Source organism: Balaenoptera ricei, chromosome 16 (assembly GCF_028023285.1).
Source record: "Balaenoptera ricei isolate mBalRic1 chromosome 16, mBalRic1.hap2, whole genome shotgun sequence".
Taxonomy (NCBI): Eukaryota; Metazoa; Chordata; class Mammalia; order Artiodactyla; family Balaenopteridae; genus Balaenoptera; species Balaenoptera ricei.
The window spans coordinates 59914702-59934008 of NC_082654.1; the positions used below are offsets into that span (position 1 = coordinate 59914702).

Below are 19307 nucleotides of genomic sequence, written 5' to 3' on the forward strand. Positions count from 1 at the left end.
GCTTTTTGATGTTCCAACTGTCCTAATTTGATCAGTGGGAGCCCCTTAAAACCAGCTCATATGTTCTTTTGATAGGGTTCCACTTCCTTGCTTTATGGCACAAAATCTGTTTCAGGCTAATTTTATGCTTACCATGCCCCAGACTTAAAATTAGCCATTTCTCTAAGGAGCCCTGGTCTGTTCCTTTAGTACAGATTGGTATTTAGAAACCATGATCTGGATGCTCATGGTGCTTCACAGCTACTGAGTTTTTCCTACAAACCATTTCACATCAGTTCATAGAAATCTTCCTCATTCTTTTCTATGATTAAACAGTGCTCTATTGTATAGGTGTACCACAGTATATTCAACCGGTTTTCCATAGATAAGCATTTAGATTATTTCCAATACTTATATTACAATTAATGTCACAATGAATAACTCTGTCCATATGCTGTTTCATATTTGTGGAGATATACCTTTAGGTAAATTCCAGTCTCACATTCTCTGTTGAACCCATTATAATCAGGCTTTTGCCCTTATTAACTCTTGTCAAAGTCAACGGTCAATTATCCTCATTTTACTTGACCCCTCAGCAGCATTTGACACAGCTAATTATAATTTATTCCTGTCTTCTTAAAATACTTCTTTTTTTTTTAACTTGGCTTCCATAATACTCTCTCACTCTCTCTGCCCTGACCTCCTCAGTCTTCTTCTTTACTAGTTTTGCCTTACTTTTCTGACCTCTAAACATTATACCTGTTCTTGGGCTCAATCTTCAATCTTCTTTTCCCTTCTAAACTCACTTCCTAGTAGACATTATCTAATATCATGGCTTTACCTACACTTGTAACTCCCAAATTTCAGCCTAGATCTCCCTGAACACTAACTCATCTTTCCATCTCTTACTTGACTTCTGATTTGGTGTTAAAAGATACTTCAAACTTGACATGTCTAAAACCAAAGCCTTATTTTTCTCTCCAAGTCAGGTCTTTCCACAGTCTTCCCACCTCTATAAAGGGCAACTCCATCCTTCCAGATGATCAAGTCAAAAATCTTGGAATAATCCTTGAATTCTCTCTTTCTCTTACACCTTACATGCAAATCCATAAGCAAATCTTGTTGCCTGTATGTATATACATACACACACACACACACACACATATATATACATACATATATGTATATCTACACACACCCACATATATATGTATGTACCACTACTCTTCTCATCCAATCCACCCCATCTTTGTCTAGATGAATTCAATAATTTAACTAACCTCTGCTTTCCCATCCCCACCCCCGGGCTATTCTATTAACAACAATTAGAGTGACCTTTTAAAATGGAAGTTAGATCACTCTACTCTTCTCCTAAATGCTTTCCAATGGCTTCCCTTTTCACTTAGAATGAAAGCTAAAGTCCTTACAATTGTCTACAAGTACCTACAAAATCTGGACTCCTGTCTCCTCTCAGATCTCATCTCCAACTGTTCTCTCCATCTCTCACTTGCTGTTCCTTAAACATGCTAAGCCTACTACCAATTCAGGATTCCTGCACCTCGCTGTTTCCTCTGCCTAGAGTACTCTTTCATCAGATATCCACGTGCTGTCTTCCTTACTTCCTTAGGGTCTTCTGTTGGAAAAATTGTGTACGATAGAACAGGGAAGGAGATATAGGGATCTAACAGCTTCTTAAACAGCTTTCTTATTTTAGCACCACCCTTTCACCCACAGTATCCAGAGCTTTGAGAAATCTGCAAGATAGTTTGTGTTGGTTCTCAGTTTTCCCGACTGCTGCTTTAGAATTAGGTTACTTTAGCTCTGCTAGTTGCCACTCACCTATCTGCTTTTCTTTTTTTTTTTTTAATATTCATTTACTTATTTGGCTGCGCCGGGTCTTAGTTGCAGCATACGGGATCTTTTATTTGTGGCATATGGGATCTAGTTCCCTGACCAGGGATCGAACCCGGGCCCCCTGCATTGGAGTGCAGAGTCTTAACCACTGGACCACCAGGGAAGTCCCTCACCCATCTGCTTTCAAACTCCCAAAAATGTATTGCTGTTTTCTCCTCTCTTATCTACCTTTTCCTTGTAAGTTTACAACTTAAGACCAACAAACAAACACAACTTCTTTACTATACTTTTAGTCAGGGCTTGAGAGAGAATAAAATGTTATATATATGTCATTCTGCCATCTTAACGTGGACATTTTAATTCATTTCATTTAAAAAAAACCCATATACTATAAGGCACTTTCAGAAGGGCACGTTTTATAAAAACAAATAAGACAGCACTACAAACTTTAAAAAGATTTTTTAAAACCACAAATATAAAAACTAATAGTTTTGAGTTTTGTTCTATTCTTATTTTTCATATAATATACTATATTCTTTTTTATGTATTCAGTATTTATAAAAACAGAATACTTTCCACGAATCAGTTTGTATTTATGATAGTTCTAATTTATTTGATGATACATGAGACCTCCCCATATTTTTAAAAGAAGCAAAACCCTGTTCATCTTTTTTTTTAAAAAAGTAAACAAATTCCATTTATTACATATAACATTCCAGGAAACCCTTTTAAAATCTGAAGTGCCCAAGGAGCTATAACATAGCTGTAGAAAAATAAATTAAGCAGTGGTTCTTCCTACTCATCTAGGCTTAAGGTCTAGTTTACTCTAAGGGAAAAAGGCAATTCTAAAGCATATCTTTATATACTACCAGATAAAGCAAATGGGAAGTATATATCAACCAAAACAACAATAATAAACAACGTAATTATCATGAATATATCATTATCACTGCTAGTACAGCTATCTTCTACAAACGTGGCAACTAGAAACAAAACTTACCTGTCTAAGAATATATCCGGGAGTGGTGGATAGGTCTGCATGTCAGGCACTCGCTCGTGCACTATAACCATTATGAAAGATGTAAATCCGAACACTATAAAAACATATATACAACTCAATATGGTCTTCCAATACTCTGGGTCCAATCTTCGAATAGAATGTTTGTTTTTACCATTCACATACTGGTATTGATCAGAATTCAAATCAGTGATGGGTCCGTCACAGTCGTGTGAAGGTTCCCCATTACAGAGCCACTCTGCACTCTGAAGAGCACTGATGAAAGGGCTCATGGAACTCATGGGACTGTCACTGTTGTATCCCATCTCTTCTAAAACATCAATATGTATTTTCTGCAATTTTCGGACTGACAGCATTAACCTTTTAATGTCCCCTAAGACTTTGATTTCCAGAGGAGGAGACCGGAGATCATATTCAGTCAACGTTAGCAATGTGATTCCATCAAGTCGGTGCTTATTGCATAAAATGTCCACATACTCAAAAAAGCCTTCATCCTTCAGCCAAACAGCTACATGCTTGGTAGTCCAGCGGCGAATGCAGAGCTGATTAGGAAAAGCCATTTCCTCTTCCACTCCCTGTCAAGGGAAAACAGGAAAATAAAACAAAAATTTCAGGGTGTCCTAACAACTCCTTTGAAGACAAAATAAACGTAAACACATCAGAAACAGTAATTCATCTACACTGCCCTATTGGCTTCCGGACGAGAGTAAAAGAAACAAAAATTATTCATTAATGAGTAGTTTTCAACAGATTAACATTCTAATAATTATATGCATATAACCCCAATAGCAGAAAGAAAGCTAATGACAGAACATTTTTACAAAATGTTTTTTTGGTAATATTTTACAAATGGCTTTTCCACACCACAGCAAGCCGTAACTTAATTAGAAAAAGCCTACTGGTGAGAACAATTGAGAAAAATAACTCAACACTTTTCATAAAATGAGATATATAGAAAGATTTGTTATACGTAAAAATAAATCAAATTTCAGAAATCTTCATGTTCTTGGAATAAGTATCCCCCCCACCCCGCCTCCAAAAAACAACACAACCCCACAAAGGCACATAGATAACTAATTGCAGGAAACCCCTTAGATTAAGCATATTTCTATCTACTATACAAATAATTTCTATAACAAATATAAAGCCTTTACTAGATATAAATATCTATAAATATCTTAACAGCTCATTTCTTTCTATACCTTGAATATTCCATTACAGAATTGAAAAAGGAATTTTCTTCTTAAACTATCATTGAGATTTAGTGATAAAACATTTCAATGTACCATAAATTTGAGGGGCCATATTTTACACTGCAATTATAGTATTTCCTTTTTTTTTTTAATTTTAATTTTTGGCCTCACCACGTGGTTTGCGGGATCTTAGTTCCCTGATCAGGGGTTGAACCAGGGACCTCAGCAGTGAAAGCACGGAGTCCTAACCACTGGACCCCTGGGGAATTCCCTATACTGCAATTATAAAAGGCCAATAATGTGCTGTTTCAAAAAGTACTAATAATTTTTACTACTTTGATCCCACACAGTTCTGTTTATGTTCTTTTTCCATTCTAAAATGTTCAGTAACTTGGGCCTATATCAGGTTTATAAACTTTATCAGATATACGGGAGACAAAGGCCTACGTGGAGAAAAAACCTAGTTCCCTAAAGTACTTTCTCAGCTACTAAAGCCTGTGGGCTTTCTGACATTTTCCATATCTCTAAAGACCATATTTCCTTCTGAGATGATTTTTAAAAAACACAGCAAGGGGACTTCCCTGGTAGCGCAGTGGATAGGACTCCGCGCTCCCAATGCAGGGGGTCCGGATTTGATCCCTGGTCAGAGAACTAGATCCCACATACATGCCACAACTAAGGAGCCCACGTGCCGCAACTAAGACCTGGTGCAACCAAAATAAATAAATAAATATTATATATATTAAAAAAAAACCCACAGTAGGTAAACTTTAAAGCATTAAAAAAGAAGAAGGAGAAAGAATGATACAACAAACACCCATGTGCCCACTACCCAGCTTGAAAGAAAAAAAAAAAAAAAAAACCAAACAGTGCCAATACATATGTTCTGTTTCTTAATCTGGGTATTAGTTATACAAGTGAAAATTCATCAATCTGTATACGTATGATCTACACTTTACATACGTTGAACTTCATTTTAAAAGTTTGCTTTAAAAGCAAAACAAAACATCAATACAAGTGAATGTCCTTCCCTGATAGCAACCCCTTCCTCTCCTCTCAGATGTAGTAATTCCTGATTTTAGTGCTTATCATTCCCTTACAACATGCATTTTTGGCTATGAAAAACTTTCTATGCTTCCTTATGCTAAGGAAAGTAAAAAGCTGCTACTTCTGCATTCTTCTATCCACACAAACTCTTGCCATGAATACTTAAAATCACCTGAAAAAGGCAGATACTCAACTACCTAAGTACCTCTTACACCATCAAAAGTATTCAGCCAACAAGAAACATGCCCATTAAATATTTGTTTCTTAATTACTAAAAAGCAATCCTAGTTTTTGGAAACCTTAAATCACAGTGTTTCAAAACAGAGCTTTTAATAGTATTAATCCACAATAGCTTTTCAGTCTTAAAAAATTAACAGTACATGCATCTGTAAGGACATATTTTAAAAGGCTAATTCTTATACACTGCAGAGCTACAAAAAATCATACTCAACTTTTTTTTTTTTTACCTACAGTATATCAGTGCCACCCCAAAGGCCAAGGAATTATGATTTATTCACTTTCAACTCATGGAATTTATACACATTGATATATATAATTTTATATCATGTATTACATATATATAGTTCCATTTTAAATGATTTTGCTATGTTTTAGCCCATATAGATAGCCAGATGGCTTCATCCTACACACTACATACATATCTTTTCCCCAAGGTATTCTCTGAATAAATTATTTCAGAGAATATCCCTGAATATCCAACAAGCACATGCTACAAACTCTGCAACAATTACGATGTAATAAGTATGAGAAGCTCTTCTCATACAAAATAAGGCCAGATTCCTTCTGTCATTTTACTTCTATTCTGCTACCTTTCTCCTTTTTCTAACAGCTTACCACCAACGGGCTCCAAGTCACCCCCATCCTTTTAGCCTTATTCTTCAGTAGTTTCATCTCACACAATGCTCAAAATGATCTCTTTCATGGTTATTTTTTTTTTCTGTCTTATAGCACCTTCAATCTGGCTAACAATCTGTTCTTTATACCCTCAATGTGGCTAACAAACAGGCTTTGATGCTGGTGTTTTAGCTGCTAGAAAGCCTCCTGGAAGTCTTTGAGCCTGCTGTGGCAATGCCCTAAAAGCATGACGCATTGCACTGTTGTGCTTCATCAGGTCAGGGCACACCCGTTAACTGTATGCTACTACATACAGTTAGAGGCCCATATTTAGATAACACTATGAAAACCTGCATTAAAGAGGTATATTAACAGATGATAAAAGGCTTCAAGGAAATTTAATATTTACATTGTACCATAGGAACTACAGGGAACAGGAGACTTTTAACGAAGAATATGACAGCTATAAGTTTCATACAAATATACATAATGAAGAAATTAGGTAAGTAAATGTTTCAGAATACTTTCAGCTTTAACCAATAATTAATATGAATCAACTATCAGTTAAAGAGACTTCTGCTTCTGACCAAGATGCAATAAGAGAAACCAGATTTACTTTTCCACCTGAAACAGCCAAAAAATAGATAAAATATATGGGGAGAAAACCAGTTTCAAGACAGTGGGCACCAGACAACAAAGGAGATCCTTGAGAGTAGGAAACAAGGTGAGCCCTACTGCCCCAGCCATGAGTGGTACAGGATATAAACTGGGCGAGGCCCAGCAGACCTGGTGAGTTGCAAAGGAACTGAGAGTCTAGGGAAATCAAGGTGGCTAGTGTACCTGGGATAGAATACTAGAGAGGAGAAAGATACACAGACAGAGAACTTGTTATGGACTGAATGTTTATATTCCCCCCAAATTCATATGTTGAAATTCTAACCCCCAATAGGATAGTATTAGGAGGTGATTAGGTCATGAAGGCAGAACCCTCGTGAACGGAATTAATGCCTTTATAAGAGACACCCCAGAGAGTTCTCTCTTCCCTTCTGTCATGTAAAGACACAACTAGAAGATGACCATCTATGAACTAGGAAGCAGGTCCTCACAGACACCAAATCTGCTGGCACTTTGATCTTGGACTCCTCAGCCTCCAGAACTGCGAGAAATAGATTTGTTGTTTAAGCTGCCCAGCCTATGGTATTTTTGTTATAACAGCCCAAGCAGACTAAGATGGAACTCCAGAGATTTGCAAAGGATCTCCCTTGAATAGGCAGCTGAATGCTGATCAGCACATATACGTGAGGAAACCAAACAAGACTGAAAAAAGAACCACCCAGAAAGATTAGAGGCAATAACGCCCAGTATTCACACAAGACCACTAAAAGTGCCTACTATAAACAACCAGACTGGAAAAAAATGAAAAATCTCATGATTCGTGGGGCACTGGGTAGAGTACACAATAAGATCTTTCCATAGCAGTAAGGCAAAATTAACCCTAAAACAGTAGTTCTCAACTGAGGGCAATTTGCCCCCCCAAAATATCTGGCAATTTCTGGAGACATTTTTGGTTGTCACAACTAGGGGATCATCTAAAGACTAGAGGCTGCGTACGCTGTTAAACACTCTACAATGCACAGGACAGCCCCTCACAACAAAGAATTATCTGACCCAAAGTGCTATAGTGCTGATATTGAGAAATCCTGCCCTAAACCTAAACATGTCTCTGGTCCAGCCAAACAAATCTTAAAAGCAGAACCGAAAGGATCAAACTGTTTTCAAGTAATTTAACTACATCCCACAACAAAGCGTAAGAATATTAATAGGAATAAGAAAGTATTCAGCACCCAACAGGTAAAATCACAATGTCTGGCAACCAACCAAAGATTACCAGGCATGCAAAGAAGTAGAAAAATTCATCTATAATGAGTAGAAAATCAATTGAAATTGACCCAGAACTGACACAGATAATAAAATTATCAGACAAGGAAATTAACATAGTTATGATAACTGTATTACAAATGTTCAAAAAGTTAAATAGAGATATAGACACATAAAAAAGATCCAACTCAAACTTCTAGAGATGAAATTACAAGATATGTAATAAAAAACACACTGGATGGGATTAACAGCTGATCAGATATTGCAGAAGTATAGTAAACTTGAAGACATAACAATAGGAATTATTCAAAATGAAACACAGGAAAAACAGAATTTTTTAAAATGAAGAGAATATTATTCAGCCTTTAAAAGGAATCTTGAAGACATTGTACTAAGTGAAATAAGCCAGACACAAAAGGACAAATATTGTATGATTCACTTGGATGAGGTAGTCAAATTCATAGAGACAGAAAGTAGATGTTGGTTTCCAGGGACTGAGCAGTAGGAGACAAATACCCATTACTGTTTAATGGGTACAAAGTTTCCACTTGGGATAATGAAACAGTTCTGGAAATGGATGGTGGTGATGGTTGCACAACAATGTAAATGTACTTAATGCCACTAAACTGTGCACTTAAAAATGGTTAAAATATAAGTTTGTTATGTATATTTTACCATGATTAAAAAAAAAAAAAGAAAATGAAAAGAATATCAGTGAGAGATGGGACAACTTCAAACAACTTAATAGATGCATAATGGTAGTCCCCAAACAACGAGAGAGAGAGGAGAGGACAGAAATAAATATCTGAAGTAACAATGGCTAACATTTTTCAAAATTTGGTGAAAACTATAAACACAAATCAAAAAGCTCAATAAACTCCAAACATTAGAACCACACAAAAAACTATACCACACCGGGGCTTCCCTGGCGGCGCAGTGGTTAAGAATCCGCTTGCTAATGCAGGGGACACGGGTTCGAGCCCTCGTCCGGGAAGATCCCACATGCCGCAGAGCAACTGGGCCCGTGCGCCACAACTACTGAGCCTGTGCTCTAGAGCCCACGAGCCACAACTACTGAGTCCGCGAGCCGCGACTGCTGAAGCCCGCGTGCCTAGAGCCCATGCTCCACAACAAGAGAAGCCACCGCAGTGAAAAGCACGTGGACCACAACAAAGAGTGGCCCCCGCTCCCACAGCTAGAGAGGGCCCGCGCACAGCAACAAAGACCCAACGCAGCCAAAAATAAATAAATAAAAAACAAACAAACAAATACAACTATACCACACCATATCATAATCAAATTACTCAAAATCAATGACAATGAGAAAATCTTAAAAGTAAAAAGAGAGGATACACACATTATACACATAGGAACAAAGATAAGAATGATAGCAGATTCCTCACTGGAAACACTGCAAGCTAGAAGACAGTGAAACAATGTCTTTAAAACACTGAAAGAAAAAAAATGATCAACCTATAATTCTATGAATAGTAAAATGTTGATCAAAAACAAAGGTAAAACAAATACTTTTTCAGACACACAAAAACTGAATAATTTCATCTCGAGCAGACCTGAGCTACCAGAAATGTGAAAAGGAAGTCCTTCAGGCAGAACAAAAATGCCATCATTTGAAAATATGAATACCAGAAATGGTAGATATATGGGTAAATATGTAAGTAAAATATGTCAACAATAGCACAAAAGTTGGGAGAAATGGACTACTAAAATAAAACTCTTCCAGAAGAGGAGGGAATACTTCTGAATTCATTCCATGAGGCCAGTAGTACCCTGATACCAAAACCAGACAAAGACGTTACAAGAAAATAAAACTACGGCCTGATAGCCCTTACGAAGATGAAAGCAAAAAATTTAAACATATCTTAGCAAATCAAATCCAACAATATTTTAAAAGGATAACACAACATAACCAAGTGATGTTTATCTCAGGAGTGCAAAGTTAGTTTAACACTTGAAAATAAAAATAATTCACCATAGGCTAAAACAGGGAAACCACACAATAACTCAAAAGACAAAAAAGCATTTGGCAAAATCCAATATTCATTCCCGATGAAAAACTCTCAGCAAACTAGAAATAAAGAGAAACTTCATCAAGTTGATAAAGGACATCTTTGAAAAACCTATGGTTAACATCATACTTAATGATGAAAAGCTAAAGGCTTTCCCCTTAATATCAGGAACAAGGCAAGACTGTCTACTCTCACCATTTCGGTAAAACACTGAGCAATCTAACCAGTAGAATAAGGCAAGAAGAAGAAATACAGGGCATACGATTGGAAAGGAAGGAACAAAACTGTATTTGCAGACAATATGATAATCTATGTAGAAAATTCAGTGGAATCTACACATACACACAAACACAAGTTACTAGAACTAATAAATTAGTTTAGCAAGATGGCTTAATATCAACATACAAAAATCAATTGTATTTCTATATACTAGAAATAAACAATCAAAAAATTGAAATTTACAAAATAATACCATTTACAATAGCACCAAAAAATATAAAATGCCCAAGGATAAATCTGACCAAACATGGGAAAGATCTGTACACTAAAAACTATAAAACATTGCTAAGAGAAATTAAAGATCTAAATAAATAGTGACATGGGTGGGTCAAAAGACTCAAATTTTTAAGAAAATAAAAATGCTGTGAAATAAAATTCATATTTTATGTCCAGACAAGAAGAATTCAAACACAAAAATATTTTCTCTGCCCTTTGGCCTCCTCTCTCCCCACTACTGAGAACTGTGCATCTGTATTACGCATCAACCAAACCTCCCGCGTTGGCATAAATACCTGCTCAGCCATAAAGAGCAACGTTCTCCTAGCACCAGCAAGACAACTCCTTAAAAGATAACATTCCTTCTTGGGATTTCCCTGGTGGCGCAGTGGTTAAGAATCCACCTTTGGGCTTCCCTGGTGGCGCACTGGTTAAGAACCCTCCTGCCAATGCAGGGGACACAGGTTCAAGACCTGGTCCGGGAAGATCCCACATGCCGTGGAGCAGCTAAGCCCGTGCGCCACAACTACTGAGCCTGCATGTCACAACTACTGAAGCCCGCGTGCCTAGAGCCTGTGCTCCGCAACAATAGAAGCCACTGGACAACAATAGAAGCACCGCAACGAAGAGTAGCCCCTGCTCACCACAACTAGAGAAAAGCCCGCGCACAGCAACAAAGACCCAACGCAGCCAAAAATAAATAAATAAACATTTAAAAAAAAAAGAACGATTTACAAGAAAATATTCTTTTAAAAAAAGAATCCACCTTAGAACTTGGTAAACTGAATCATCCTTGTCACCTCTCTTTCGCTTATCCAACAATCAGCCTATCAAAAATATATCCAGGACTTCCCTGGTGGTGCAGTGGTTAAGAATCTGCCTGCTAATGCAGGGGACACGGGTTCGAGCCCTGGTCCGGAAAGATCTCACATGCCGCGGAGCAACTAAGCCCATGTGCCACAACTACTGAGCCTGCGCTCTAGAGCCCACAAGCCACAACTACTGAGCCCATGTGCCACAACTACTGAAGCCCATGCTCCTAGAGCCCGTGCTCCGCAACAAGAGAAGCCACTGCAATGAGAAACCCACGCACTGCAACGAAGACTAGCCCCGCTCGCCACAACTAAAGAAAGCCCGTATGCAGCAATGAAGACCCAATGCAGCCATAAATAAATAAATAAATGTATTAAAAAAAAAAAGAGATAACATTCCTTCTTGATCTTGTAAGGGGCCACACAACTTTTAGATCTGGAGCGTGTAACTGTCAATAAAACGTCATTTAAAGTACAGCCCTCTGTCTCAAAAAAACTTATATAACTATGCCTACACTTCTTATTGGTGGAACAGCTCTGAGAGCTTTCTGATGTGCTGTTCTTGGGTTACAGTGCTCAATTTGGCTCACATAAAATTTTCCGTTTCTTTCTTAGATCGACTGGTTAATTTTTCATTGACATCCATCAGTTCTTCCAAAATCTGATCTATATATTTCATGGAATCCCAATCAAAATCCCAACAGACTTTTTTATAGATACTGATAAACTTATTTCAGTAGTTGATATGGAAATGCAAAGGACACAGAATAACCAAAACAACCTTGAAAAAGAATAAGATTAGATAGCTAATTACAAGACTTACTATATACAGTGTTCGTTTTCTACTGCTGTGTAACAAATTACTGTAAACTTAGTGGCCACTGGCATTCAGGGCCTCCTCCTATTCTGAAAACCAGCAGCTTTTTCTTTGTTGAATCCCCCTTGTACTTAGAATCTCTTTCTCCAGGAAAAGCCCAGTCCTTTGCTGGCTGATGAGGTCAGGTCCACTAAGATAATTTCCCTTTCTTAGTCAACTGTGCCATATAATATAACATAATCACAGAGTGATAATCAGACTCACAGGTCCTTCCCACTATACAAAGGTCACTGGAGGTCATTTTAGAATTCTATCATACTACCCTAATCAAGACAAAGTAGTACTGGCATAAAGATATACAAATCAATGGAACAGAATAGAGAATCCAGAAATAGACCTACATACATATGGATATCTGATTTTCTACAGATGTGCAAAGGCAATTCAGTGGAGAAAGGATAGTCTTTCCATCAAATCGTATTAGAACAAATGAATAACCATATGCAAAAAATATTAATCCATACCTCTCACCACATATAAAAAATTAACTTGAAATGGATCACAGACCTAATGTAAAATCTAAAACTAGAAAACTTCTAAAAGAAAACACAGGAGAAAATCTTTCTGACCTTAGGTTAGGTAAAGATTTCTTAGATATGACAACAAAAGCAAAATCCATAAAAGAACAAGTTGATAAACTGGACTTCTTTTGTCTAGGTAGGTGACTGAAGGACTTTTATAGTTTGTAGTCTACAAATTTCTGCATTGTTTGGATCTTTTAGAGTAATGCACTTCTACAATAAAAAGACAGAAAAATATATAGAAGCAATACATATTTGTTGAAGAACATTTAAAATATAATTTCAAAAGTACCCCCCAGAGAACTAATGCTTGCAATTTTTTATTTATCTTTCATCCACAGAATTTTCTATAGAGAAAATTTCTATAGAGAAATCATACCATTGGTAATTCTGTATCATTTTTACTTAACATTATTGCATGAGTCCTGTCTAATGTTATCAAACTATCCTTTGAAAAGGACATTCCATTGTATGGCTATACAATAATTTGTCCATTTCTCCACTGTCGGCAACTGTTCACAATTTTATTACTATTACAAATAGTACTGCAGTGCCTTGGGTTAGATTTATAGAAGTAGAATAATAGAATTGAAAAATCTGACATATTATTTAGACACTAACTCCTAGCTACGTCATTAAAGTTTGATCCACATCAAAAAGCACTGCATGCAAAGCCTGGTACTTGTCCAAAATGTTAACTGGTACGTAAAGGAAACATTTCAATTTGAGATAAAATTTAAAAGAAGTTTATTCTGAAATCATGAGCAATTAAGAAATTAGTTATCAAAGGTCAATATGTTATTATCAAGGCACTGAGAGAATAGTCCACTCATGCAGAATCTTACCATCAAGAGGCATTACTCAAACTTAGTTCCAACTCATAGATAACAGATAAACTAAAGTAGCTGACTGTTCTGTACAGAGTGGAACAAAACATTTCTTATCTTTTGGATGGACTCCGGTGAGAAATTTTTGAAAACTATTTTTTTTAATATTTATTTATTTATTTTTATTTATTTATTTGGTTGCACCAGGCCTTAGTTGCAGCAGGCGGGCTCCTTAGTTATAGCATGCATGTGGGATCTAGCTCCCTGACCAGGGATCGAACCCAGACCCCCCGCATTGGGAGCGCGGAGTCCTAACCACTACGCCACCAGGGAAGTCCCTTGAAAACTATTAAAAAATGCAATTTTCAGCACATCAACTTGTTCATTTACTAGAAAATTTATTTCTTTTCTCTCCAAATTTAATTCATACTCATTAAATATGTCAGCAGCTTGACAGCAAAAGAGCTCAGCATATTTCCCATGATCTTATCTCCATACTTAATACAATGAAAACAGCTTATCTGGTATTTCTTAACAGTAGCATGACTGTTCTTTAATCAATGAGCCTTTAATGCATACCAATGGAGTGACATGCACTAAATTATCTTCACGATAATGTAAATAACTCATTTACTTATTAAAACTCAGTTACCATATTAAAACTGCAAATACTGTATATTAGGTTTAACAAACTAAGCACAATCAGCCCAGAACTGCAAAAGGAGACAATAACTATCAACAAACTTTTCCCCTATTCTGCCTCACTGAAGCTATTTGTTTTGTCCTATCCTATCTTTGTGACTGACCAGCTGCAGGACAATCTGGCCAACTACTGGAAATGATGACTTGACTACAAGGAGTATTACCATCTATGAATCACCATTGACTCAGTGCCTGTGACAAATATGATGAATTGGCACTCAGGATCCTTTCACAAATATGATGAATTGGCACTCAGGATCCTTTCCAATCTCCCTCTAGTTGTCTTTTGTACTACAGAGGTTAAAAAGGTAAAAATTATTCCCCAGGATCCCTTGCAACTAGGGTTCTAAACGTGAATTAGGTTCAGCCAACTAGATGCTCTGACATGAGAGGAAAGCAGAAAGTGAAGTAGGGGCCATTTTCCTGAAGTTTTGGGTATCCAAAAGAAAGACTATTGAAATGTTGGTTGTATGTGAGTGTACAAGTAATTCTCCAGTTTCTAGTCACTGACTTTGTGTCAGGAAGCAGCTGCAGTTGTAGAGTGGCAGTACTGGCTTTCTAATGCCTGCATCACAGATATGATGATATGTTCTTTGTGTGTGTGTGTGTGTGTGTGTGTGTGTGTGTGTGTGTGTGTGTGTGTTAAACTATACATAACTGAATATTTACTATTTTAACCATTTTTAAGTGTACAGTTCTGTGGAATTAAGTACATTTACATTGTGCAGTCATCACCACCATCCATTTTTAGAACTTTTTCATCATTCCAAATGGAAACTCCATATTCATTAAACAATAACTCCCCATTGTCTCCTCCCCTGTGCTCCTGTCAACCACCATTCTACCTTCTGTCTCTATGAATTTGACTATTCTAGATACAACAGTGGAATCCTACAATATTTGTCCTTTTGTGTCTGCCTTATTTTCCTTTGCATAATATCTTCAAGCTTCATCCATGTTGTAGCATATATCAGAACCTCCCTCCTTGGGCTTCCCTGGTGGCACAGCGGTTGAGAATCTGCCTGCCAATGCAGGGGACACGGGTTCGAGCCCTGGTCTGGGAAGATCCCACATGCCGCGGAGCAACTAGGCCCGTGAGCCACAATTACTGAGCCTGCGCGTCTGGAGCCTGTGCTCCGCAACAAGAGAGGCCGCGATAGTGAGAGGCCCGCGCACCGCGATGAAGAGTGGCCCCCGCTCTCCACAACTAGAGAAAGCCCTTGCACAGAAACGAAGACCCAACACAGCCAAAAATAAATAAATAAATAAAAATAAAATAAAATAAAAAGAACCTCCCTCCTTTTTAAGGGTAAATAATATTCCATTCTATGTATATATCACATTTTGTTTATTCATTCATCCATCAGTAGGTACTTGGGTTGCTTCTAACTCTTAGTTATTGTGAATAATGCTGCTATAAACATAGGTGTATACAAATATCTTTTCAAGTCCTGCTGTCATTTTTTAAAAATTATTTATTTATTTATTTATCTGGCTGCGCCTGGTCTTAGTTGTGGCATTTGGGCTCTTAGTTGCAGCATGCGGGATCTAGTTCCCTGTCCAGGGCTCAAACCCGGGCCCCCTGCATTGGGAGCGCAGAGTCTTAACCGCTGGACCACCAGGGAAGTCCCTGCTTTCACTTCTTTTGCGTATATATCCAGAGGTGGAATTGCTGGGTCATTTGGTAATTCTGTTTTATTTTCTCAGGAATCACCATACCATTTTCAAAGCAGCCGCATCATTTTACATTCCCACGAGCAACACACAAGTGTTCTAATTTTCCACATCCTTACCAACACTTGTTATTTATTATTTTTAACTAATTAATTATTTCTTTTTGGCTGCGATGCGTCTTGGTTGCTGTGCTCACGGGCTTTCTCCAGTTGTGGCAAGCGGGGGCTACTCTTCATTGTGGAGCGTGGGTTTCTCATTGTGGTGGCTTCTCTTGTTGCAGAGCATGGGCTCTAGGTGCGCAGGATTCAGTAGTTGTGGCGCTCGGGCTCAGTAGTTGTGGCTCATGGGCTCTAGAGCGCAGGCTCAGTAGTCGTGGCACACGGGCTTAGTTGCTCCGTGGCATGTGGGATCTTCCCAGACCAGAGCTCAAACCCGTGTCCCCTGCATTGGCAGGTGGATTCTTAACCACTGCACTACCAGGGAAGTCCCTATGCAGCTTTTTAAAAATCCCATTAAAATTTTTTAATTCTAAATTAAAATCTTTTCATTGAGCAAACAAAAAACTATTATTTTCCCTTTATAGTTATCAAAAGGTAGTTTACTTTTTCTTAGTAAGCACTGTTTCCAAGTATCTGTGAATCTGCTATAATTACAAAACAGTTTCAAAGACCCAGAACCACTTCCTACCAGTTTTGAAACTCTAGCCGTGATCTTCTACCATTTTTCTATGTCCCACTGAGCAGCAGAATTTGGGGTAGCACATTTGAAATTAATTGAATTGTTTCTTCAGTTACATTATCATTCTATTGGCTTCACTTTAGCCTTGGGACATTTTTTTTGCTGCACAGACCATGTACTCTTATATACCGTTATTAAAAAAAGTTGTCATGTATACCAAAGAACACAAACCTTTTCTGACTCCAACTTGCCTTTAAACTAAGACTTCCACTATTTGGTTGTACCTAATTCTCTACCACATTCAGAACTGTCTCAGTTCAATGAATAAGAATCTAACAGACAACACTGTGCAGGTTATATCCTCAGTTGTAGTAAAAGTTTTTACACAGTGGTCAAAATTTAGTGGTAAGTTTGATGAAAAATCCTTAACCTGGCAAAATGCCAGAGCACACCAGTAAAGAAGCCAAGTATATAAAATTCAAATTTTTATTCTAATCATTAAAATAATATTTGGGCAGGCTAGTAGTGGTCTGACAGATTGACTGGTAAAAATCTTCATTTTTAAATATGCTACACCCCCAAATCAAATCAACATAATAGAAAATGAGAAACTTGCTCAAGACTCCAAACTCCATTACAATATTGTACAAATATACTGGATTTGGCCCCAAAATTTAATGTATGGTCTGGTAATCTCTGACTTTCATACCAATGTTGTATTGATGAAACTGACATAGATTTAATTTAGTCTCAAAGTTCCACACTAAAGCCAATTTGCAGGCATTTCCAATAACTCAGTGACACAGTTTAACTTACAGGAAGACAGTAAATTAGCAGAATTCATGGTTCTCACCTCCTACTAGAATTTCTTACCTGTCAAGAACTTTAAGAGAACAGAAAAAAGGGTCAAGATAATAGATATAGGGCTTCCCTGGTGGTGCAGTGGTTTAGAATCTGCCTGCCAATGCAGGGGACACGGGTTAGAGCCCTGGTCCGGGAAGATCCCATATGCCGTGGAGCAACTAAACCCGTGTGCCACAACTACTGAGCCTGTGCTCTAGAGCCCGTGAGCCACAACTACTGAAGCCCGTGCACCTAGAGCCCGTGCTCCACAACAAGTGCAGCCACTGCGATGAGAAGCCCTCACACTGCAACGAAGAGTAGCCCCCGCTCACCACAACTAGAGAAAGCCTGCGCACAGCAACGAAGACCCAATGCAGCCAAAAATAAAATAAATAAATAAAAATTCCTCGCCCCCAGTGCCAAATCTCAGAGCATAAAATAAATAAATAAATAAATAAATCTCTTGTCCTCAGCCACAATTCAAAAGCTACACTAAGCCCACAATAAATATTCAAGACAAATACAAACATAGGTCTCTGCCTCCACAACATTCTTCTAAGGTACCTATCATAAAACACTGTTTAACGGTGAAACACCGTGCTGAAACTATTATGACCAAGTTTTCCTAGTTTCTACCATCCTAAACAAAAGCCAAGATAGACTCATATTATGTTACATTCTGCAGTGAGGTGATTTTATTACTAGTCGGGCCCAGCATTTAGTGAAGTAACAAAACATTTCAAATATGGAAGCCTGAAGTCTAGGCTCAGCTAGGTTAAGATCCACTGATGATGGTACTATGTGTATGGGAGGAGGGGGTACAGGTCTGTCACAAATCCATACCCACATACTCAAATGGCAAATTACCAGTGACAAAGGCAGCACGTAAACACTGAATTGTTCTCAAAGGGTGCCTGGCCCGTGCTCCTCTAATTTTTAGTTAACCTCCTGATTTCTCAAAGCCAAGAGAATCGTTAAGACCTAAAGTAAGAACCACTGTTATGATTAATGGCTGTGCTAGGTACATGCTACTATCAACACCATAATATTACATCAGGGCTGGAGGTAAGAATTTTGAAAGAATAACTAGTTAATATGGTCATTCTTATAAGACAAAATAATAATGATGATATTCATTAGAACATCTGTGATTCAACATCTTCCCAAAAACAATGTTCAAATTTCATTTCTCAGAAAAGTCATGAAAATGCCTCTAAGTCAGCTATGGTAAAGTTTTGAAAAAGCACTGAAGATCTTAGTGATTAACAAAATAAAAATGTTTACAAGTAGTTGTGCAAAGTACAGAGTCTTTGCAGAATGGCGATGATGCTACTGAAATCAAAAGTGATTATCTAAATATATCTGCATGTTCTGCCACAGCAGTCATAATGGCTTCTTCTGGAGTAATATAGATTTTCTTGCCTTAGAGAAACTGCTCTACCATAAAACTGATTTTATTTACAACTAAGTGGCTGTGAAAACTGTCAAGGCAAAACAAAGACAGACTAACTATTAGGGACGCTAATGTATTAACTGTACAAATTCATGTAACAGTTTAATTTTGCAGTAACATTAAGATGTAACCTTAATAGAGAGTTCTTATATTTCGGTTCAGTTCAGCAAATTTTTACATGCCAAGACTTTTATTTAGAGCTAAGTATGAAGACAAGGTCTCTAGAGAATCTCAGTCTAGTGAGGGTAAACAAACATAAATAAACAATAGTAATACTATATATACTTCTTCAACTAAAGACTGTTTATATTAATTTAAAGAAAAAGGAGTTAATCTTTTAACAACAGCTAAAAGCAAAGTTAAGAATTCATCTCTCCCTTGAAGAAATAATTATTAGTCTACTGAGCATTTGAAGATATGACATATAGTCAATACACATAAACTAATTTAACAGCTTGCTGCAATCAGTAAATTATCATCTCATGAAGATTAAACCGTTGGATACCCATTTAGACTAGAAATACTTGATTAAAAGTTTGTTCTGAAATGCCAACAACTTTGCAAACCTATAACA

General features: G+C 37.4%; 1 protein-coding gene across 2 annotated transcripts in view; it reads right to left on the minus strand.

Moving 5' to 3' along the window:
• Positions 1 to 19307, minus strand: part of SAMD8 (sterile alpha motif domain containing 8) — a 38335-nt gene that overhangs the window by 17242 nt on the left and 1786 nt on the right. For both annotated transcript variants that reach the window (XM_059899335.1, XM_059899336.1), the window contains exon 2: positions 2834 to 3426. In XM_059899335.1, the coding sequence (XP_059755318.1) occupies positions 2834 to 3426 (593 nt within the window). The remainder of the gene's footprint in view (positions 1 to 2833; positions 3427 to 19307) is intronic.